Below are 23996 nucleotides of genomic sequence, written 5' to 3'. Positions count from 1 at the left end.
CATTCTCTGGGTAAAAACTGCAGCTACTGTCAGAATGCTAGCTAGAGTGGCAGAACCTCATTGCATATCACTATCACTAATAGGCTATAGCAATATAGCTGAAGCATCAAACGGGAATAAAAGGCAGGGCTGAAAACGAAAGATTTTAGAATTGTTATGAGGATCATGAAAGCTGATCATTACAAAAGCCTTTAAACTGGCCTTATCATTAAAAAAGTGCCAATTAAGCCGTTTTTATCTCAAATGTCAAATCATTTCTGGGTAGCAATTAAGTACCTTACTGTAATTATTTTCAATTAAAATGGTTAAACATTTTTTTTAAAGCTTCTTAGCACAGAGCAATTTCTCAAGCAAGAATTTTGCTAGGACCATCAGAGTGTGAAGGGGAAAACCGAAAACTAGCTGTTATTGGCAGAGAGGTTTGGAACTCATTTTCTTATTGGTCTAACTAATTTAGTGCCAGGTAGGCCAAATCTCCATCCCACCAAAACAGGCTGAAATTTCAGACAGTCTTTTCAAACAGCTCTTACACTAAAAAAGGCATTAGCATTAAAAGGTCAGCGCTGACATTTCTCTCCCTGTTGTGTCTGTCTCCAGGCTGAAGAAACCATGCTGTCACTCCCCAAACTCTCCTTGGCAGGGATGGCCTTCCTTCCCTCCCTGCTCCCCCTCTTCCTCCTGGGCTACGGCAGTGTCCAGGGGGCCTCTCTCAGAGAACACAGACTGAGGGGCAGTGAGCTGGACCCCCAGCGAGGAGACACCCTCTACCTCCCCCCCAACGCAGACATGCTCAAGGCCCTGGAGTACATTGAGAGCCTCCGCCAGTGGACCGGGGCAGGGGCATCAGCCCCCCAGGACCAGGCTTCCCTCACCCCAGACTACGACACCACCAACATGGACACAGACTCAGAGAAACTCCTCTCCATGCTGAGGCTAGCCTCTGCTGCCCAGACCAGTCAGAGTAAGATAGGCCAGGACCAAGATGAGGAGGATGAGGAAGGGGAGGTCAACAAGGAGAACAAGACCCAGGAGTGGCTGCAGGCGGTGCTGAGTACCCTCCAGCAGACCAAGAAGGGCCCCAAGCCAGCCCCTGTGAGGCCCAGTGCAGCCCACCACGCTCTGGGCAAAGGGCGGAGACCGGCGAAGGATGAGGAGAGCCAGGTGGGAGAGGGCGTAGCGTATCCGTGGTCGCAGCAGCGTGCCAGCCGGCCTCACAGGAAGTACCCGCTGATGTTTGAAGACGAGGAGGACGGTGAGGGGGAGGAAGAAGGCAGAGCCCCGGGCTGTGAGAGACCCTTCAAACGCACCAATGAGAACATGGAGGGGAAGTACACGCCCCAGAACCTGGCCAACCTGCAGTCTGTGTTTGAGGAACTGGGGAGGATAGCCAACGCCAAGGCTGGACACAAACGCCAAACTGAGGATGATGAAGATGATGATGATGATGATGATGACGACACGTTCAAGGTGAGGAACCTGGCCTATGAGGATGTGACAGGGGGAGAGGACTGGACGCCCCTAGAGGAGCAGGTGGAGACGGAGGACGAGGAGAGAGACAACAGGCAGGAGTTCGACAGAGGCTTGGAGGATGATGATGATGATAATGATGATGATGAGGAGATTGATGAGGTCAAGCGATCAAGCCAGCCAGGTCCGGGAGAATATGACCCGGATGACTACTACCTTCTGAAGGTGCTTGAGAAAACAGAGCAGGAGGAGCGGAAGAGAGAGCTAGAAGAGGAGGAGGAGAGGGAAGAGAGGAGGGCAGCTCAAACTCAGCACAGCGACAAGGTAGATCCACAGGCCATTTACCAACTCATCCAAATCTCCCAGAAACTACAGATCCCACCAGAAGACCTGATGGACATGCTGAAGAGTGTGGAGATGACAAAACAGGACAGGACACCACTGAGGACAGAGGCACAGTCTTGGACACCCAATGATCTGGCCAGGGTAGAGGACAAACCAACTCAGATCTCCTCTCACAAGAAAAATAAGATCCCTCCAGAGACATTCTTCAACAGACGGCTGCCTGAGACCCAAACAAGCAACGCCCCGAAAGAAATAAACACAGAAGACATTCTAAAAATCCTCGACCTGGGAAGCGTGGCAAATCAGAAAGCACCAGCGCTCAAGAAGCAGAAACAGCATACAAGCCCGCCGTCAAGGTTTTACGCACCAGCTGAAAGGCAGAGAGACTACATGTTCTCTGAGCCAAACATCCCAGAGAAAGGAAAGGACGACTACGACAACACTGTCGACGAAGACAAGCTGGCGACGTATCTGGCTGCCCAGATGTTGGCACAGTCTCTGCAGGCAGCAAACAAGGCAGACCAAAACAAGCGTGCCTTGCAGCCTCCCTCACAAGACGATCAGATTGTGCTGGGAACGTTCGAGCAGGCGATGCAGGACTACTTTGACCAAATGGACTCAGACAGAAGCCCGCCTCAGAAAAGACAGTCAGAACCCGAGGAGGACACAGGCGATGTGTCGCAAACACAGGGCTTGGATGACAACACGCTGATGAAAATTCTAGGCTATCTGAACCCAGAGAACAAAGAGGGCGAAGATAAGGACCTTTACGCCAAAACTGTCAAAGGACTGTAGATGGTGGGGATGTAGATCCATATTATATTGTTTTGATGAGGGGGAATGATAATAAAGTATTTTGACAAATAAATACATGCAATGGAGTTTAGTCTATTCAGTAGATTTACTACAGCTCATGCTTTAAAAGCCAATTTATACATTAACTTGATCTGATGTAGCTACAAGGGAGTGCCTATTCGTGGTTGTAACTGAATGTGTGGCATAATATTCAATGTTTTTTCATAGGCTAGTTAGAACAACACTAGTTACAATAGACCACTTTATACTAGCCGTACATGTCAGTGCACATACAGCCGAATCAGTGTTCGATTCTTTACATCCATTTGTGTTTCTCCTCGTAAATTATATTTCGTACATGTGTTCGGTAACGTGTGACGTATGAGGTTAATAAAGCATGGACTTTATTTTTTTCCTTACTGTGTAGTGTTTACTAATTGGAGCGCACAGAGATGGTGAACAGGCTGCAGAATATCACATTCAAAACACCATATGTCTCGATGTGTCAGCAATAACGATATGTAGCCTCGGCTTGATGTAAAATCTAAAAACTCTCGATCAATCAAACATCTTTGTTTGACAGATAAGCTAGTATTTTATTGCAATCAATTTGGGCAATTTGAAGCTACAATAATGAGCAAACATGAAGATGGGCATTTCAGCCACACAGAATGAGATTCCATTTCTATGATTTCAGCACCATGGACAGCTCCGGTCGCAACGAACTAGGATGACTAATTTCTTAGCCTGGGGCAAACAGGGTAGTCCTAGTCAATTCCACTAATAAAACCAAGAGATAATCAATTTTCAACAGGTGGAAACAATGTACCCTAACTAACATTTAAAAGACAGACTATTCTAGAAACAAAACTATTTATTCAGACATTACAACATTAAAATGGCACTGTGAGTAGGCACCACTTTCCAAAATCTCAACCTTTAGCTTCAATCTTAGAACCCTCTGGCTCCATCTTGCCAACTGAGAAATATTACAAGGCACTATCACATGTTTGTGTAGGCAGTGGCTATGTTAGCCAACATAGAATTAAAATAATAAATGTGACTTTCAGAGTGGTAAGAAGTTGTGGTTACAATCTTTTCACAACTGAAATCAAACCTTTGAAAATGCAGCCGCAACATGCTAAAATAACATATTTGCTTAAAAATCAGATAAAGCAAAGTAGGCTACAATTATTGTAAAACATATGTGATCCTATCAAATATAATGTAATTATAAAATAATTTAAACTACAGTTGAAGTCGGAAGTTTACATACACCTTAGCCAAATACATTTAAACTCAGTTTTTCACAATTCATCAAATTTAATCCTAGTAAAAAAAATCCCTGTATTAGGCCAGTTAGGAACACCACTTTATTTTATGAATGTGAAATGTCAGAATAATAGTAGAGAGAATGATTTATTTCAGCTTTTATTTCTTTCATCACATTCCCAGTGAGGTCAGAAGTTTACATACACTCAATTAGTATTTGGTAGCATTGCCTTTAAATTGTTTAACTTGGGTCAAACGTTTCAGGTAGCCTTCAACAAACTTCCAACAATAAGTTGGGTGAATTTTGGCCCATTCCTCCTGACAGAGCTGGTGTAACTGAGTCAGGTTTGTAGTCCTCCTTGCTCGCACACGCTTTTTCAGTTCTGACCACAAATGTTCTATAGGATTGAGGTCAGGGCTTTGTGATTGGCCACTCAAATACCTTGACTTTGTTGTCCTTAAGCCATTTTGCCACAACTTTGGAAGCATGCGTGGGGTCATTGTCCATTTGGAAGACCCATTTGCGACCAATTTTTAACTTCCTGACTGATGTCTTGAGATGTTGCTTCAATATATCCACATAATTTTCCTTCCTCATGATGTCATCTATTTTGTGAAGTGCACAAGTCTCTCCTGCAGCAAAGCACCCCAACAGCATGATGCTGCCACCCCCGTGCTTCACGGTTGGGATGGTGTTCTTCGGCTTGCAAGCAACCCCCTTTTTTGTCCAAACATAACGATGGTCATTATGGCCAAACAGTTCCATTTTTGTTTCATCAGACCAGAGGACATTTCTCCAAAAAGTACGATCTTTGTCCCCATATGCAGTTGCAAACCATAGTCTGGCTTTTTAATGGCGGTTTTGGAGCAGTGCCTTCTTCCTTACTGAGCGGCCTTTCAGGTTATGTCGATATAGGACTCATTTTACTGTGGATATAGATACTTTTGTACCTGTTTCCTCCAGCATCTTCACAAGGTCCTTTGCTGTTGTTCTGGGATTGATTTGCACTTTTCGCACCAAAGTACGTTCATCTCTAGGAGACAGAACGCGTCTCCTTCCTGAGCGGTATGACGGCCGCGTGGTCCCATGGTGTTTATACTTGCATACTATTGTTTGTACAGATGAACGTGGTACCTTCAGGCATTTGGAAATTGCTCCCAAGGATGAACCAGACTTGTGGAGGTCTACAATATTTTTTTGAGGTCTTGGCTGATTTCTTTTGATTTTCCCATGATGTCAAGCAAAGAGACACTGAGTTTGAAGGTAGGCCTTGAAATACATCCACAGGTACACCTCCAATTGATTAAAATGATGTCAATTAGCGCACCAGAAGCTTCTAAAGCCATGACATCATTTTCTGGAATTTTCCAAGCTGTTGAAAGGCACAGTCAACTTAGTGTATATAAACTTCTGACCCACTAGAATTGTGATACAGTTTATTATAAGTGAAATAATCTGTCTGTAAACAGCTGTTGGAAAAATTACTTGTGTCATGCACAAAGTAGATGTCCTAACCGACTTGCAAAAACTATAGTTTGTTAACAAGAAATTTGTGGAGTGGTTGAAAAACAAGTTTTAATGACTCCAACCTAAGTGTATGTAAACTTCCAAATTCAACTGTAATAACATTTATGTGCTTGAGGCGTCACTACAGACCATGGACTCGATCGAGAGCCATGCGTCCTCCGAAACACAACCCTGCCAAGCCGCATTGCTTCTTGACACACTGCACGCTGACACGGTCGCCAGTTGTATGGTGTTTTCTCCCGACACATTGGTGCGGCTGGCTTCCCAGGTTAAGCGTGCAGTGTGTCAAGAAGCAGCGCGGCTTGGCAGGGTCATGTTTCGGAGGACGCATGGCTCTAGACCGAGTCCGTACGGGAGTTGCAGCGATGGGACAAGACTGTAACTACCAATTGGGGAGAAAAAGTACATAAAACATGATAATAATAGAAAGTGCTTAAATAAAAACAACAAACTATGTATTACAGTTTAATAAACCTTTTTTTGAAATGTTGTGGCACTTATGGCACAATTGAGAAAAGGATTCTTCAGTCTTAAGATTCGACTCACGTCCCTGTTATTGGTTCAGTAGGTCGGCTTACTCATATGCTCCTCAATTGTCTGTTGAGAGAACAGAAGAAACATATTTACATACAGTGAGGGAAAAAAGTATTTGATCCCCTGCTGATTTTGTACGTTTGCCCACTGACAAAGAAATGATCCGTCTATAATTTTAATGGTAGGTTTATTTGAACAGTGAGAGACAGAATAACAACAAAAAAATCCAGAAAAACGCATGTCAAAAATGTTATCAATTGATTTTTGCATTTTAATGAGGGAAATAAGTATTTGACCCCTCTGCAAAACATGACTTAGTACTTGGTGGCAAAACCCTTGTTGGCAATCACAGAGGTCAGACGTTTCTTGTAGTTGGCCACCAGGTTTGCACACGTCTCAGGAGGGATTTTGTTCCACTCCTATTTGCAGATCTTCTCCAAGTCATTAAGGTTTCGAGGCTGACGTTTGGCAACTCGAACCTTTCATCTCCCTCCACAGATTTTCTATGGGATTAAGGTCTGGAGACTGGCTAGGCCACTCCAGGACCTTAATGTGCTTCTTCTTGAGCCACTCCTTTGTTGCCTTAGCCGTGTGTTTTGGGTCATTGTCATGCTGGAATACCCATTCACAACCCATTTTCAATGCCCTGGCTGAGGGAAGGAGGTTCTCACCCAAGATTTGACGGTACATGGCCCCGTCCATCGTCCCTTTGATGCGGTGAAGTTGTCCTGTCCCCTTAGCAGAAAAACACCCCCAAACATAATGTTTCTACCTCCATGTTTGACGGTGGGGATGGTGTTCTTGGGGTCATAGGCAGCATTCCTCCTCCTCCAAACACGGCGAGTTGAGTTGATGCCAAAGAGCTCGATTTTGGTCTCATCTGACCACAACACTTTCACCCAGTTCTCCTCTGAATCATTCAGATGTTCATTGGCAAACTTCAGAAGGCCCTGTATATGTGCTTTCTTGAGCAGGGGGACCTTGCGGGCGCTGCAGGATTTCAGTCCTTCACGGCATAGTGTGTTACCAATTGTTTTCTTGGTGACTATGGTCCCAGCTGCCTTGAGATCATTGACAACATCCTCACGTGTAGTTCTGGGCTGATTCCTCACCGTTCTCATGACCATTGCAACTCCACGAGGTGAGATCTTGCATGGAGCCCCAGGCAGTGAGAGATTGACAGTTCTTTTGTGTTTCTTCCATTTGCGAATAACCGCACCAACTGTTGTCACCTTTTCACCAAGCTACTTGGCGATAGTCTTGTAGCCCATTCCAGCCTTGTGTAGGTCTACAGTCTTGTCCCTGACATCCTTGGAGAGCTCTTTGGTCTTGGCCATGGTGGAGAGTTTGGAATCTGATTGATTGATTGCTTCTGTGGACAGGTGTCTTTTATACAGGTAACAAACGGAGATTAGGAGCTCTCCTTTTAAGAGTGTGCTACTAATCTCAGCTCCTTACCTGTATAAAAGACACCTGGGAGCCAGAAATCTTTCTGATTGAGAGGGGGTCAAATACTTATTTCCCTCATTAAAATGCAAATCAATTTATAAAATTTTTGACATGCGTTTTTCTGGAATTTGTTGTTGTTATTCTGTCTCTCACTGTTCAAATAAACCTACCATTAAAATTATAGACTGATCATTTCTTTGTCAGTGGGCAAACGTACAAAATCAGCAGGGGATCAAATACTTTTTTCCCTCACTGTATTTTGGCAAGTGTCACACTTAAGTAACTGTGTGTGTGTGTGTGTCACCTCCTGTAGTGTCTCTGCCTCCTCCATAGCGGTGCCCACAGCTGTCTTGGAGGTCTCCAGGATCTCTCCTCCCACCAGGAACTCATCCAGGATGAAATAGGCCTTCTCAAAGTTAAAGATGATGTCCAGCTCACACACCTGCCGCACACACACACACACACACACACACACACACACACACACACACTGGATGAAATAGGCCTTCTCAAAGTTAAAGATGATGTCCAGCTCACACACCCGCAGCACACATGCACACAGTTAAAGTCCATCGATGACTCACTAACTCCCAAGATCGGCCAAAGAATGAGGCAGGGTTATAGGGGACTGCAGAGAGACCGTGCGCTATGGGAGGTGCGTATGACGGCGCTATCGTCAGCCAGTGGTCTTTTATTTTGGTTGCCTGTCAAGTCCTGTCTGGCGCACTTCACTACGTGTACGTCGCTTTCATTCATACATTTCCGTCGGGAGTCGGCACTCCAATAGATTAGTATGGTAGTATTATTTGTTTACTATGGATCCTGATTCCTGATACAATGCCAAAATAGAAGCCATCTGAAAGTGTAACAATAGATTAGGGTGGTGTCTCAGTGTGACTGTATGCATCTGTTGATGTATTTGGCTGATGGACCAACCACATCATTTTCTTTTCAGCACAAGCCTCCACTTTTCATGTAATTCCCCAATAACCACACACACAACTATGTGTTACTATATTTCTGAGCAGGGGCACAACTTTCACTGGGTACATGTTCCCCCCACATTCTGTAATTGCATTTTTGCCCCCCCCCCAGTTTTAGCAGTGTATTGTGATACAAAAAGAGGCATCGATGTGCTTTAGGACCCTGCGGACGCCACGATTGGGTAGGCTGTTTGGTGGTTTCAGCTGGCTGGATTTAGGACTGCATGGACACTGCAGAGCAGGGTTGCCAGGTCTGTGGTTTTCCTGCCAAATTGGACTACTTTGAAAACGATGTCGCGGGTGAAAATGTATTGGTCACGGGTTGCAGGTTTTTGGGCAACTTCTAAGTTGCACCGCCATAGCATTTCTCTAAAAATATTTGTTTTATATTTCACTGTGACCTGATGCTGCTGACTATCAGGCAGTGAGGCAGGCTGTTGCTGAGTGAGTGGTGTGGAGAGAGCACTACAGCATGCAGCTTAGTCCACTATTGGCTGAGTCACTTGAGCGATAGGAGACAGAGCAGCAGGCAGCTTAGTCCACTATTGGCTGAGTCACTTGAGCGATAGGAGACAGAGCAGCAGGCAGCTTAGTCCACTATTGGCTGAGTCACTTGAACTATAGGAGACAGAGCAGCAGGCAGCTTAGTCCACTATTGGGTGAGTCACTTGAGCGATAGGAGACAGAGCAGCAGGCAGCTTAGTCCACTATTGGGTGAGTCACTTGAGTGATAGGAGACAGAGCAGCAGGCAGCTTAGTCCACTATTGGGTGAGTCACTTGAGTGATAGGAGACAGAGCAGCAGGCAGCTTAGTCCACTATTGGGTGAGTCACTTGAGTGAGAAGAGACAGAGCAGCAGGTGCGCATGTCGTGACAACTTTTTAACTTGTCATTATGGAGACACCTGTTTTTTTTCAACCCTTTTCCCATAAAACATGGCATCAAGAAATAACAGCAACGAAGCACTGGAAAACGACTTTGGGCGCACTAGAGCTCATTAGATAATTTGCTCGGAGGTGGTTTAAACTCCATTCTAATGTCGGCTTCACTTATGGAAAACGGTATCAAGCGAAGTACAAAAAATAAATGTTTTACGCATGCTCAGTTCTTGGGTCTCGGGGGCTGCGCGGGTGTACATTTGAAATGGAAGTTATGGAACTCCCTCAATTAAGTACTTTAAAGTATTACTTAAGTAGTTTGTGTGGTATCTGTACTTTACTATTCATATTTTTGACAATTTTTACTTCACTACATTCCTAAAGAAAATAATGTTGAATGCTTAGCAGGACAATTCTCACACTTATCAAGAGAACATCCCTGGTCATCCCTACTGCCTCTGATCTGGCGGACTCACAAAACACAAATGCTTAGTTTGTAAATGATGTCTGCGAGTGTGTCCCTGGCTGTCTGTATGAAATTAAATATTTGTTTATTTTTTATAAATTTGCAAAAATTTCTAAGAATCTGTTTTTGCTTTGTCATTATGGGGTATTGTGTGTAGATTGATGAGGGGGAAAAAAACACTTGAATCCATTTCAGAATAAGGCTGTAACGTAAATAAATGTGGAAATAGTCCAGGGGTCTGAATACTTTCCGAATGCACTGTACCATACCCCCTCGTGCCTTATTACTTATCATAGCAATCAAATGAGTTAAATCGACATCCATTGATAGAAAATGATCTGCCGAGTTTAATAAGGGCAAATGATATTCTCTTGCGACATATTCAAGTTGGTTTATTACGTCATGTCATAGTTTGCAAGAATTATTATTTTGATGAAAACCACATTTTTCTAAAGCCGTTACGTCAATATTCCTTCTTAATTGGCTCGATAACATTATGGAAAAAGGGTTTATTGTATAAATCCTCTCTTGCTGTGGAAAAAAACCATTGGGCTAGTTTTCAGGCCTTTTGGGCGGGTTGAGTGGTCATTGTTCTAAAATCTTTGCTAGAACTGGCAGCCCTGCCACAGAGCATGTGAACAGAGGCAGCTGTTGTCTGTGTGTGTTGTGCGTTTTGTAGCTGGCAAAGTAACTGCTGTTTGACTTAACAAAAATAACGTTTTTATTCCCAGTGCTGAGCTAGTAGTGTAACTGACATGTACCGTTAGCTAATGTCTCATCCCCTCTCAACTGAATTTCTGTCGTAGCTACCACAGCCAATTCAGCGCTAGCCTATAGCCAACTGTCAGGTAGCAGTATCTAACAGCTGCTGTGTGTAAGGACATTTTTTGTAGCCTTTGTTTTGTCCCGTTTCAACAGAAGTAAATTAACTTGGCTTGTTTTCGCCAGTTGTTGTACCATTACAGCTAGCCAAAAGTATTTTTGCCCCGATCACAGTCAGTATAGCAATGTAACATTATTGATCTGTCAGTTTCCCTAGCTAATTCCCTACTTTTCACACTGACATGGTATAAACAGCTCTACAGGCTTCACTGTCATGGTGCACAGTCAGTACACAACACTATGCTCATCATGTCTTAGAAGGATCAGATGGTGACAGGGCCAGAGAGCCAGGGAAGACCAGTCTACGGAGCTCAGGTGAATTTTGCAGTATATTATAACAAATCAGTGAATGGATACAAAGTTCCATCTTGATCAGATGAGGCATGACAATTTTAAAGGCAGTCTGATAAACCTCTAAAGTTGATTTCCAAACTGCATCGAGGGTTGATAGAGGCTTTTCCCGATGACACAAAACAAAAATGTGAGGAAGACCTGGGAGACTGATGATGAATGGATACAGATACATTTGAATGCCCAGTCATGCTCATATAATCTCAGACATAAATTACTGCAGTTTAAAACCATCTATAGAATGTACTATATGCCAGTGAAACTGAATATCATGCACTCAGAAATGGTATTATTCTGCTGGAGGTGTAAAGCACAAAAGGGGACATATTTGCATATGTTATGGTCTTGTTAAGGCTGGCTGAATTCTGGCAGAGAGTGTTATTTTATCTCAGCATATCTACAGAGTCTCCCTTCTCCCTGTTTGCTTGGAAATGTTGATACTGGAGACTTATCAGAAGAAACTGTGTAACCTAGCATTTATAGCAGATAATAAATGCATTGGCATTTTTTGGATGGTTATCCTCCCACAAGGTCACAATGGATGGCAGAAATGTCAAGTTATGTATCACTATATTTGATTTATTACAAGATTCAGGGTATACTGTGCAACTTTCATAAGGTCTGGTTGCCTTATATGGAATCCTGTACGACAAAAGGAGTCTTTATTGAAAACATGCCCACGTCAGGGGAGATACCTACAGTGAGGGAAAAAAGTATTTGATCCCCTGCTGATTTTGTACGTTTGCCCAATGACAAAGAAATGATCAGTCTATAATTTTAAATGGTAGGTTTATTTGAACAGTGAGAGACAGAATAACAACAAAATCCAGAAAAACGCATGTCAAAAATGTTATAAATTGATTTGCATTTTAATGAGGGAAATAAGTATTTGACCCCGTCTCAATCAGAAAGATTTCGGGCTCCCAGGTGTCTTTTATACAGGTAACGAGCTGAGATTAGGAGCACACTCTTAAAAGGAGAGCTCCTAATCTCCGTTTGTTACCTGTATAAAAGACACCTGTCCACAGAAGCAATCAATCAGATTCCAAACTCTCCACCATGGCCAAGAACAAAGAGCTCTCCAAGGATGTAAGGGACAAGATTGTAGACCTACACAAGGCTGGAATGGGCTACAAGACCATCGCCAAGCAGCTTGGTGAGAAGGTGACAACAGTTGATGCGATTATTCGCAAATGGAAGAAACACAAAAGACCTGTCAATCTCCCTCGGCCTGGGGCTCCATGAAAGATCTCACCTCGTGAAGTTGCAATGATCATGAGAACGGTGAGGAATCAGCCCAGAACTACACGGGAGGATCTTGTCAATGATCTCTTGGCAGCTGGGACCATAGTCACCAAGAAAACAATTGGTAACACACTACGCCGTGAAGGACTGAAATCCTGCAGCGCCCGCAAGGTCCCCCTGCTCAAGAAAGCACATATACAGGGCCGTCTGAAGTTTGCCAATGAACATCTGAATGATTCCGAGGAGAACTGGGTGAAAGTGTTGTGGTCAGATGAGACCAAAATCGAGCTCTTTGGCATCAACTCAACTCGCCGTGTTTGGAGGAGGAATGCTGCCTATGACCCCAAGAACACCATCCCCACCGTCAAACACTGAGGTGGAAACATTATGTTTGGGGATGTTTTTCTGCTAAGCGGACAGGACAAATGTATCGCATCAAAGGGACGATGGACGGGGCCATGTACCGTCAAATCTTGGGTGAAAACCTCCTTCCCTCAGCCAGGGCATTGAAAATGGGTATTCCAGCATGACAATGACCCAAAACACATGGCCAAGGCAACAAAGGAGTGGCTCAAGAAGCAGCACATTAAGGTCCTGGAGTGGCCTAGCCAGTCTCCAGACCTTAATCCCATAGAAAATCTGTGGAGGGAGCTGAAGGTTCGAGTTGCCAAACGTCAGGCTCGAAACCCTAATGACTTGGAGAAGATCTGCAAAGAGGAGTGGAACAAATCCCTCCTGAGATGTGTGCAAACCTGGTGGCCAACTACAAGAAACGTCTGACCTCTGTGATTGCCAACAAAGGTTTTGCCACCAAGTACTAAGTCATGTTTTGCAGAGGGGTCAAATACTTATTTCCCTCATTAAAATGCAAATCAATTGATAACATTTTTGACATGCGTTTTTCTGGATTTTTTTGTTGTTATTCTGTCTCTCACTGTTCAAATAAACCTACCATTAAAATTATAGACTGATCATTTCTTTGTCAGTGGGCAAACGTACAAAATCAGCAGGGGATCAAATACTTTTTTCCCTCACTGTATTTAGGAAATCCCTAGCTGCTGGGCTGCTCAGTCCTGGCCCTGGGGGTCTGCCGTACTGATGGTTGTCACTCTGGCCTTGGCCTAACACATCTGAAACCAATAATGAATGTTTCACTAAGATCCTAAAGCTGAGTGGAGTGTGTTGGATTGGGGCGCTGCAGGGCAGTGGACCCCTAGGGACAGGACGGGGCGACCCAGCTATATTGTGTGCAAGTAAAAAGAGCTCTATAGTACTACTATGATATGAATTACAGTGCCCTCCATAATTATTGGGACAGAAGCATTTTTCCTCCTTTTGGCTCTAAATCAAACAACGACTATTCAGCTTTCATTTGATGGTACTATCATCAATATCGGGGGAACCGTTTAGAAATTACAGCACTTTTTGTACATAGTCCCCCCCCCCTCCCCATTTCAGGGGAGCAAAAGTATTGGGACAAATTCACTTGTATGTGTATTAAAGTAGTAAAAATATAAGTATTTGGTCCCACGTTCATAGCACACTGACTACATCAAGCTTGTAACGCTACAAATTTGTTGGATGCATTTGCTGTTTGTTTTGGTTGTGTTTCATATTATTTTGTGCCCAAAAGAAATGAATGGTAAATAATGTATTGTGTCATTTTGGAGTCACTTTCCTTGTAAATAAGAATATAAAATGTTTCTAAACACTTCTACATTAATGTGGACGCTACCATGATTACGGATAATCCTTAATGAATCGTGAATAATGATGAGTGAGAAAGTTAGACGCACAAATATCATAACCCCAAAAAAATGCTAACCTCCCGTTATTGTAATGGTGAGAGGTTAGCACGTCTGGGGGGTATGATATTTGAGAGTCTATAACTTTCTCACTCATCATTATTCACGATTCCTTCAGGATTATCCATAATCACGGTAGAATCCACATTCATGTAGAAGGGTTTAGAAACATATTCTATTCTTATTTACAATAAAAGTGACCCCAAAAAGGGTCATATTAGATTGTGTAGAAATGCAGGAAATTAGCTTTAGATGGCAAAACAATTCTGGGGGAGGACCCCCAGACCACTCGCCAGGTTATGTCCCCCCCACTTCTAAAAACAAAGTTGCACCCCTGCTTGTAAGGACTTTGTGAGGGCCAACAATTGATTCCCATTCAAAATCCTATTTTCCCTAACACTAAACCTAACCTTAACCCCTAATCCCAACCCTAATTTGAACTCTAATTCTAACCTTAACCCTAACCCCTAGGAGGCCTAAAAAAGCCTTTTTACAAGTGTCCTCACTTCTCCGAATTTTAGTTGGGTTACTATTCTTGTGAGGACTTCTGGTACTCACAAGTATAGTAAAACAAGTACAAACACAAACACATATATAGAAACAGGATGAAGTAGGCCTTGTCAAAGATGATATCCAACCCACACACCTGCAGCAGAGCAGACATGGCAACACAGAGCAGACAGGGAATCACAACAACACACCACTGAGCGGTAAAACACCATTTAGATTGTACAATGTTGACAATAGTGTAAAATCACAGACCTTAACATTTAGTTTCTATTCACCAATTTAACCTCTACTTTCCCCTTGTTTTATTGAACCTTTCCCCCAGAGAGACCTTAACCTGCCAATGAATATCCCTTACATTGCCTGTACATTATGCTTACGTTGCCAAAGTATTTGTCCAGCAGCTCGACATATCGTTGCAGCACCTCCAGGGTCAACAGTTCATTGTCCTGGTCCTCCAGACCACAGCAGAAGTAGAGGCTGGCATACCTGCAAGGGAGCAGGGGGTCAAGGAACAGGGTTATAGTTGTTATGTTTATATGCAAGGGAGTCACTTTACATTTTACATTTAAATTTTAGTCATTTAGCAGACGCTCTTATCCAGAGCGACTTACAGTTAGTGAGTGCATACATTTTCATACTTTACCAGAGGTTAATGCTTTAGGTTAAACCATTAGTGACTGTAAGGGTAGAACAATCTGCTCGTCTGTTATGTGTTTAACATGTGCACAGTGTACAAAACATTAGGAACTCTTTCCATGACAGACTGACCAGGTGTATCCGGGTGAAAGCTATGATCCCTTATTGATGTCACCTGTTAAATCCACTTCAATCAGTGTAGAATAAATGAAGGGGAGGAGACAGGTTAAAGAAGGATTTTTAAGCCTGGAGACAATACCGACATGGATTGTGTATGTATGCCATTCAGAGGGTGAATGGGCAAGACAAAATATTTAAGTGCCTTTGAACGGGGTATGGTAGTAGGTGGCAGGCGCACCAGTTTGTGTGTGTCAACAAGGGTTTTTCCACGGTCAACAGTTTCCCGTGTGTGTCAAGAATGGTTCACCAACCAAAGGACATCTAGCCAACTTGACACAAGTACTGTGGGGAGCATTGGCGTCAACATGGGCCAGCATCCCTGTGGAACGCTCGACACCTTGTAGAGTCCATGCTCTGATGAATTGAGGCTGTTCTGAGGGCAAAAGGGGGTGCAACTCAATATTAGGAAGGTGTCTCTAATGTTTTGTACAATCAGTTTATATTTAACTTGAGCGTGTGCCATGTGTGTATGTAAGGACGATTGGTGAGGAGGAAGGGGTTTAGGAGGTTAAACATTAACCACTAATAAAGGGGCCAAGGATGGTTCCAGTCTACCCCCCATCCCTCCCTCCCTCCATCCATCCACACCCCTACAGCACACAGGCACCGTAGTCTGTTCCAGCCCAGAGACAATAGGGACAGGGGGGAAACAGACAGCAATAGGGGGCAACAGAAAAACAGACAAAAGAAGGAAAGACAGAAGTCAAAAATATTATTTGGCAGATTAAAATAATAATCTGCCAAATAAAGCAAATCAGAGACAGAGAGAAGGATAAGAGAAAGATTGAAGGTAAACCACAGACAGATCCGGCCCAGACAGAGATTCTACTTCCTCAGTCACCTCTTGTAAACAATCTTGAGATCCCTCCAGAGGAGGAAGTTACAGGAGCGGGGAGGGCGAGCCAGCACCATCAGAGTCATTTCCCTGATCACCTTCTTCTTCTCCCTCTCTGTCACCGGAGTGAACCACTTTTGCAGTCGCAGCTTCCCCTGCCGGCTGAACAGCAGCAGGAAGCGCATCTGTGGGGAGAGGGGGCAGGAAGTTGACCCACATGGGGCCCAAATCATAGAAATAGAATGGGTATTATTGTAGGCAACAGATTAAAGAAATACATAAATACACCCAGACATAGTATGCTCATGTAATACATGAATGGCCATATTCATATAGGCTACTTACTCACACACTCAGATACTTTGAACACACCCCACAATTACACACTCATTAGGCCTAGATATGTTGCAATCCAAACCATAATTCAAAACAACACTTCTAACTGATAAGTGGTTGTTGTGCCAGACAAAAACAATATTTCACAATCCTCCACGAAGTTAGCTTTATAAATGGGCAATTTAAGCAAAAATGTAACTTACACACGACTTTCAAAACGTTCTACTATAAAAACAAGACATTGTGCAACAACCCATCGATAAATAGCTTCTTATGCATGACAGAAGGCACAACTGTTCAAGTGGGAGAGGTGGTTTCAGTGGTGCCAGCCAGCAACGCTTCTTTAGGCTACTGTAGCCTCCGGGCAAACAGGTGGAGACGACAAGGCTCATGTCCAACGACCAGCCAAAGGAACTCAGTGTACTGTAGCGTAGCCTGTGTGCAAGTTAATAGACCTTACGCGCAGACACCGTTACAGTTACTGTAGCCTACTCACCTTTTGGACACGTGCATGTTCGACAGAGAGAATTTACTTGCCCTGTAAAATATGTCAAAACATGGACCTAAAGCAGACATTTTACTCACCATCGTGAAGCTGCAATGTGAGGGTAAGGCCGACACTTGAGGGAAAATATGTTATCTACATTCTTGGTAAAACCAGTACATAGGGATGGGCATCTCAACCTTCCCACAATGCTGTGGGTTAAATTGCGAAACCACACCTTCTCTAGAATGTGCCGCGCCCCGTTTTTTGCTTTGCTTGGTCGGGATTGGTTCACACCTTTCACAGGAGCTTCCTTGGCAAGGTGCATTGTTGTACTGTACTACATTTACATTTACATTTACGTCATTTAGCAGACTCTGGTTTATGATCAAATATAGATATTATCCTGTTTGTCAAGCCGAATTATGTGTGTCTGTTATTTCATTTCGAGCGACAGACATATTGCGTGTTCTTTTGGCTTTTTCTATTGTAGCCTACAGGCCTATAAAAACCGACGATAGTCTAATTTCCCCCAGAAGAATTATTAATAATTACCTGATTTAATTTTCTTCTGTCACTGAAATATGAGGTTGTTGAAATTTAATTTACATGTGAAATGCTGTGCATGCAACTCCTGAATTTGCCATGAAAGCCTATTGGAGATTCAGTAGGAAATCTATTTAATTTAATTCATTCAAGCCTATAGACATCATGGACAGTGTCGAGCTGACACCAGTTGACACTGAGTTTGATTGTGCTTCAGTTGTTGTTCCCTACTCGACGCTGGGTGGCCGAAGGTGTCATCCAATGTAAATTCACACACGTGGGTTTGGTCCAAGTTAAAACCGGAGGAGAGAGTGCAATAACGGACGACGGGACGAGAGGATTCCATGGGTAATACAACGATGTCTCTTTACCGAAACTCCGCGTGGTTTCTGAAAGGAATGACTGAATTCACCAGGTAAGATTTGCTCCGCTATGGCGTTTCTGTCATCATCATCATCATCATCACATTGATGCTTTTATATTTACTCTGGAAAACAGTGGGCAATTGATCACTGGTCTCCTACCTGTTGGGCCCATACGCACACATTTGTTATAGTTGATTTGGGTATTTCATGGAATCAAACCCCTGGCTACAAATGTCACAAATTACAAACTAAATCAATAAAGTATCAAACGGAATGATTCAAAGTAAATATTTCCTATTTCCAGAACAATATGTATATTTTCTCTCTCTCTCTCTCTCTCTCTGTTTGTGTTCATCCTTTGGCATGATAGTATTACATTCATCACAGTGAACATCCAGTGAACATCACAGTGGTTCAGATAGATTCTAGATGTTCACCTGTAAAAAAAAAAACATCAACAAATTAAACAGATGGAGAACAATGGTTAAGCAGTGTTCCAAACCTGTCTTGATTAGTCCTGTAGTTTTGCTGCAGCATACAGTATGACCTTTGAATGTGCCTCAGTCAGTGACCTGTATGTGCAATACATATGTATTCATGTCTGTATTGATTACCACTGTCATTTGAGTTTTCTTACCCTCATTGATTAAGTATTGCATCAGGATAGGCAAAACTGATCCAAGATCTGGAAAATAGGGCTGTGTGGTGTCAAAACCACTAAATGGACAAAACTGTTAAAGAACCGTTGACTTTTTGCCATCAAATTACTAATCATTTGGGTCATCAATGCTAACTACAAAGCTTGCAAACTTATTTGGATATCCACCAGCTCAAGTCAAGGCCATCATGTGGAACTGTTGATAAATGGCTTACCAATAGCATCAGACCACACACTGCCCTTCCTCATTCTAAACAACAATCCAATCCAACTGAAGAGATACCTTTGTCATTTATTCAGCACTTCCTTTGTTCAATGTTGTGTTTTCTTGCAGATACCAACCAGTCTCTCTGACCCTGGACTCCACTTGTGTTTACCCTGCATGACACCACCAAACAGAGCATGCATTTAGCCTAAAACCTTGCTCCCTTCATCCCCCATTGGGAACAATGGCAGCCATTGAAACCCTTGATGCAGCACAGGCCGCTGTCGCTGTCCCCAGCGGTGGCCTCAGAACCGCCTCCTCTCTCCTTCTCACATGACCTAAGAGATGATGTGATAGTCTTTCTCTTTGTTAGACCTTTGTCTTGCTGACTGAATATCTAAACTGTTTTGAATTTGTTCCATTTTAGATGCTGTCTCCCCGCTCTGACCCTATCTGACCCCAGGACATCTATGTGCACTGGCACTGACCAACTTTCTTCTAATCTGTTTTCAATCAATCATTTAATAAATTATTTCAAGTCGAAAGGGGTGTATTGTTACTGAGGTCCTCAGTCACCCACTACCACCCTGTGGAGTGGAGCAGTGGATGGATATCCTCCACCTGACCGCTGTCTGTCTACCTGTGTGTGTTGCAGGAGTGCGTTCCTCTCTGCAGCCAAGCACTTTGTGGAAAAGGACCTGGAAGTGTCCATGGCAGGCAGGGTCTTCATGATCACTGGAGCCAACAGTGGCATAGGGAGAGCTACAGCCATGGCCATCGCCAAGAGAGGTACGGTGTGTGTCTGTAGAGTAGAGAGAGAGTGTGTGTGTGTGTGTGAAGTGTGAGTTAATGAGTGCATGTGTGTCTTCGGGGGAAGACCATCATCACATTTCACCGCACTGAATACACCCCTGCTTCAGCCACTCTTGCTCTACTGTTATCCCCCATCCCCTTTCCAGGTGGTACGGTCCACATGGTGTGTAGGAACAAGGACAAAGCAGAGGAGGCCAGGGCTGACATTGTCAAGGAGTCAGGAAATAAAGTGAGTGAGTTTGGGCCTCTCTCACCCTCAAAATGTGTGTGTGTGGGGGGATTTTTTTTTGATATTATAAACCAGAGTGTAATAATCATGTAATTTCAGGAAATATATGTCCACATTCTGGACTTGTCGGAGACACGGAAGGTTTGGGAATTTGCAGAGGCCTTCAAGAGGAAGTACAAAGCCTTGAATGTACTGGTGAGTGCTGAACATATGTCTGAATCAAAGTGATAACCCTGTAACATATATTCTTCTACCTCTAGTCATCACCCTGCCTTTCATCATTCTCTCACACTCTCTCTCCCCTCATAATGTACAAGGAGTTCTTCCCATGTTTTATGTATTATTACATGTGTACAGTATTCATAATGTAGGATTATTGATTGATGTGGACAGATAAATAATGCAGGCTGCATCATGAGTGAGAGGGATGTGAACACTGAGGGAATGGAGAAGAGCTTTGCCAGTAACGTCATGGGTGAGTCAATGAGAGAGGTGAATGTGAATACTTCAGTCTCAAAACCCCTTCCGTTCAAAACCCCTTGAAAGACACACATCTCTCTCTATCTCTAGGTGTGTATCTCTTGACCAAGGGCCTGATTCCCTTACTGGAGAAGAGTGCAGAGCCCAGAGTGGTGAGTTTGAAACCCACAACCCACTGGAACCACCACTGGTGGTTGTTCCCTTAGATGTAATTTCACTAAATTACAAAAAAACATACTTTAGTGTGTGTCCCGTTTATGATTCTTTAATGTTTCCTGTCTCCCCTCCCTCCTCCTCCTCCTCAGATCACAGTTTCATCTGGAGGGATGCTGGTCCAGAAGCTGAGGACAGGGAACCTGCAGACAGAAATAGGTCGCTATGACGGGACCATGGTCTACGCACAGCACAAGGTGAGGGGAGCAGGGGCAGATGTCACATTTTGTTATGGGTCAGACATTCATATAGAGTTGGAGACAATTCCATTAAATACATGATGTGGTGGTCTCCTGCTGGTCTGTGCTTGTGTCACATGGTCTAGGGCTAATTGTATTTGGTCAGAAATGTTGCGTTTGAGATTTGAGTTTGAACTGGTCCCAGCTGCTGGTGTGTGTGTGTTTCAGAGGCAACAGGTGGTGATGACAGAGCAGTGGGCCAAGACCCATAGCAACGTCCACTTCTCAGTGATGCACCCTGGCTGGGTGGACACGCCGGGTACTGTACCAATACACCACAGCTACACAATCACAGGCAGCAAACAGCTTTGGTTCTTACTATTTCAACACATAAATCCGATTATGTTTTAATACAAATCTAATAGTCTAAATGCAGTTTTGAATATAATACACTCTGATAAACAATTGATTATTAAAATAAAATATCTGTGTTACTGACCCGTCTCTCTCTGGTGTTGTAGCGGTGGCCAACGCCATGCCTGACTTCCACCAGTCTATGAAGGACAGTCTGCGGACCCCGGAGCAGGGGGCTGACACCGTGGTGTGGTTGGCTATCTCAGAGGCCGCCGCCACCAAGCCCAGCGGAAGCTTCTTCCAGGGTAGGCAGTAAGAAACATGGAACATACTTACCACACAAGTTCTCGATTAAATTAAGTATCCCAAACAAAAGTAAAGCATTGTCTGAAGCATGGGATTGTCCCTGTTTGTTTACCGATTACAGGGAGCGATTTAATACGTGTTTTGTGGTAATGACCAGAAGAGAGAGAAAGCTACAGTGAGACAGCAAAGTGAGGTCTAGCGTGGAGTGTCATGGGTTAACTGTCATATCCACACACACTCTCTCTCCTCACAACCCGTTCTCAAACTGTGCTTCTGGAGAAAGCAAGAGCTCTTTAAAACAGCCAGGCTTCTCGGTATAGTGGACGTCAGTCAGAATTGGAGAAGAGAGAGACCGAAGGAGAGGGAAAGGGGAGAGAGTGAAGAATAGAGAGACATATATTTGGGTTATGGGACGGCTTTAGAAAGAGGGAAAGAGAGGAGAGAGGATATTTGGAGAATATGGGAGGGGTTTAGAGAGAGGGAAAGAGAGGAGAGAGGATATTTGGAGAATATGGGAGGGGTTTAGAGAGGGAAAGAGAGGAGAGAGGATATTTGGAGAATATGGGAGGGGTTTAGAGAGGGAAAGAGAGGAGAGAGAATATTTGGAGAATATGGGAGGGGTTTAGAGAGAGGGGTAGAAGAGAGGATATTTGGAGCATATGGGAGGGGTTTAGAGAGAGGGGAAGAAGAGAGAGAGAGAAAGAAGATGAGTGCTGTCTGAATGCAGTGTTTGTCTGTGTGGGTTGGACTGAGGGCATGAGAGGACGGGGGAGGTTGGGGATAGCGGGGTGGGGGTTGGTTGGGCTGGGTTTCTGGCGTTGGTCCAATGCAGCTGGAGCTCTCGGTACCAGATACTGCCAGAGAGTACAGTGGAACCCCCCTCGGACACACGCCCTCTCCCTCCAAAGCGGCGACCTCAGTAACCTTCCCCAGCACAGCGGCATAGAAAAGAAACACTTCAATAGAGTCACTAACACAGACACCCCCTCTCATCTCTGCGCCTGCGTTTACACAATACCTGTCAGGGGATCTGGGGTCAACAGCTAGGCCTACATTGAATTGTTTTGACTCAACTGTATTTTTTAGCTAACTTCATTGACACGGCTATAGGATGGATCAATCACAATGTGAATAGTAAATGCTTATCTTTTAACCAACCAGGTTGTAAAACAGATGTTATTTTATGTGTGTGTGTGTGTCAGATCGGAGGATGGTGTCGGCCCACCTGCCCCTGGCCTGGACTCACAGTTCCCAGTTGGAGCAGCAGAAGTTCATGAGTGTGATGGAGGATCTGGCCAAGACCTTCCAGCCCCACTGAGACCACTACCACACACACACACACACACACACACACACACACACGGACCATACCAGTACTACAGTACACACTGGAACCAGTGCCGTATACTGGGAACCAGTTCAGCATAGCTAACAACAGTCTACACATACCTGTCAGGGGGGAGGAGGAGGCGTCATACTAGATTTGATTTGCACTACTTTAACAATTTAGATATTTATTGAACTAGAGCACTTTTTAAATATGTAACCTCTACATGGCTTAAAACACTTAATATTCTAAGCTAAAGACTCTTGCACTGAGGGCTAAAACAGAACCGTGTTTGATTTTACATTTTACATTTTAGTCATTTAGCAGACGCTCTTATCCAGAGCGACTTACAGTTAGTATTTGATGGTGATGATGCTGATTTGGGGTTCCCTGAAAAGGGTTCTTTACCTACTGCTGATAGGGAAAGCACTTTTCAGTTACTTGTACATTTAACCCAACAAACACAGTATGTTGTTTTTCTACCACTTCACACAGTGACTCAATGGAAGCTGTCAATCAGATGGGAATCTGATGTGACCAAAGTCACTTTCTTATTCATCCACAAATCACATCACAGCCTGTTGCTATGGGCCCAGTCTAACACATGGTTGGTTGGTTTGCTCTGCTCTGCTTTGAAGGGGTTCACAAACTAATTTACCCAAGTGCTTCTTCAGTACTACAACCTTATGAAGTTTTCTGTTGATCCATGAAACGTCTACAAAGCTTGTGTACACAACTGATTAAATGCATTGGTGTACATTAACAAAATGACAATATCAGGAGGAGGGCAAACACCAGAGGGATATACTACAAAGCTGGATCAGAGTTAGCCAGCTAACTTTGATTAACAACCAGAAATAACTATTGAAGCCTAAACTTAGATGTGTTTTTGGTTGTTGAGTCAATTATACCATGCCAATTTCATGCTTATCTTAAAAAAATTTAAGTTATTTCAGAATATTTTGGCAAGTTAGCTGGCTAAATCATTGATCTTGCTTTGTAGTATACCCCTTTGTGTGGTTATACTGAGCCCAGGCATGAAGAGACCTCTCACTATCAGCAGGTAGATGGGCCTTTTACCTATTCAGACCTGAGGCACAGGAGGGAACCACAGCATTACCTGACATTTCCAATACAGCTAAGGTATATTTATTTAATACTATTGATGTTTAAGGGGCACTTAAACAGTTTGAGGAAGTGATAAGCTATATATATATGCTTATTGATGAGGCGATAAACTGAGGCAGTCATGTATTTTGTGATTTCATCCTTGAATTAAAAAAAATATTCACTGATATAAAACCCAGCTTCCAAGTCTTTTCTGAGTGTTACTGTATTGC

At 43.6% G+C, this 23996-nt stretch overlaps 3 protein-coding genes across 3 annotated transcripts; 2 read left to right on the top strand and 1 right to left on the bottom strand.

Annotated features, from left to right (window-relative positions):
• The first annotated feature begins 347 nt into the window (after positions 1-347).
• Positions 348-3022, top strand: LOC121566887 (secretogranin-2). Its single transcript, XM_041876786.1, has 2 exons — positions 348-419; positions 598-3022. The coding sequence occupies exon 2, from the start codon at positions 610-612 to the stop codon at positions 2605-2607; it is 1998 nt and encodes a 665-aa protein (XP_041732720.1). The 5' UTR covers positions 348-419; positions 598-609; the 3' UTR covers positions 2608-3022.
• A 2715-nt stretch (positions 3023-5737) lies between these two features.
• Positions 5738-17633, bottom strand: LOC121566886 (AP-1 complex subunit sigma-2). The gene is made up of 5 exons (XM_041876785.2): positions 17083-17633; positions 16168-16346; positions 14888-14996; positions 7695-7832; positions 5738-6004 (listed from the first exon to the last, which is right to left on the bottom strand). The coding sequence occupies exons 1-5, from the start codon at positions 17083-17085 to the stop codon at positions 5969-5971; spliced, it is 465 nt and encodes a 154-aa protein (XP_041732719.1). The 5' UTR covers positions 17086-17633; the 3' UTR covers positions 5738-5968.
• A 104-nt stretch (positions 17634-17737) lies between these two features.
• Positions 17738-23958, top strand: LOC121566885 (dehydrogenase/reductase SDR family member 12-like). Its single transcript, XM_041876784.2, has 10 exons — positions 17738-17942; positions 19411-19544; positions 19715-19797; positions 19897-19992; positions 20191-20272; positions 20368-20429; positions 20583-20687; positions 20898-20988; positions 21191-21328; positions 22532-23958. The coding sequence occupies exons 1-10, from the start codon at positions 17872-17874 to the stop codon at positions 22645-22647; spliced, it is 978 nt and encodes a 325-aa protein (XP_041732718.1). The 5' UTR covers positions 17738-17871; the 3' UTR covers positions 22648-23958.
• Positions 23959-23996: the final 38 nt, after the last annotated feature.

The sequence above is a fragment of the Coregonus clupeaformis genome, chromosome 5 (assembly GCF_020615455.1).
Source record: "Coregonus clupeaformis isolate EN_2021a chromosome 5, ASM2061545v1, whole genome shotgun sequence".
Lineage (NCBI taxonomy): Eukaryota > Metazoa > Chordata > Actinopteri > Salmoniformes > Salmonidae > Coregonus > Coregonus clupeaformis.
Note: the sequence above shows the minus strand (reverse complement) of the source record. Positions and strands in the feature narration are given on the sequence as shown.

Coding starts and splice junctions, on each gene's coding strand:
- LOC121566887 (XM_041876786.1), top strand. CDS start 610: ATGCTGTCACTCCCCAAACTCTCCTTGGCAGGGATGGCCTTCCTTCCC.
- LOC121566886 (XM_041876785.2), bottom strand. Junction 14,997..16,167: donor CTCAAGATTGTTTACAAGAG/GTGACTGAGGAA, acceptor GCTCCCTTGCAG/GTATGCCAGCCTCTACTTCT. Junction 6,005..7,694: donor AGGCAGAGACACTACAGGAG/GTGACACACACA, acceptor TTCTCTCAACAG/ACAATTGAGGAGCATATGAG.
- LOC121566885 (XM_041876784.2), top strand. CDS start 17,872: ATGGGTAATACAACGATGTCTCTTTACCGAAACTCCGCGTGGTTTCTG. Junction 17,943..19,410: donor GGAATGACTGAATTCACCAG/GTAAGATTTGCT, acceptor TGTGTGTTGCAG/GAGTGCGTTCCTCTCTGCAG. Junction 20,430..20,582: donor AGAGTGCAGAGCCCAGAGTG/GTGAGTTTGAAA, acceptor CCTCCTCCTCAG/ATCACAGTTTCATCTGGAGG.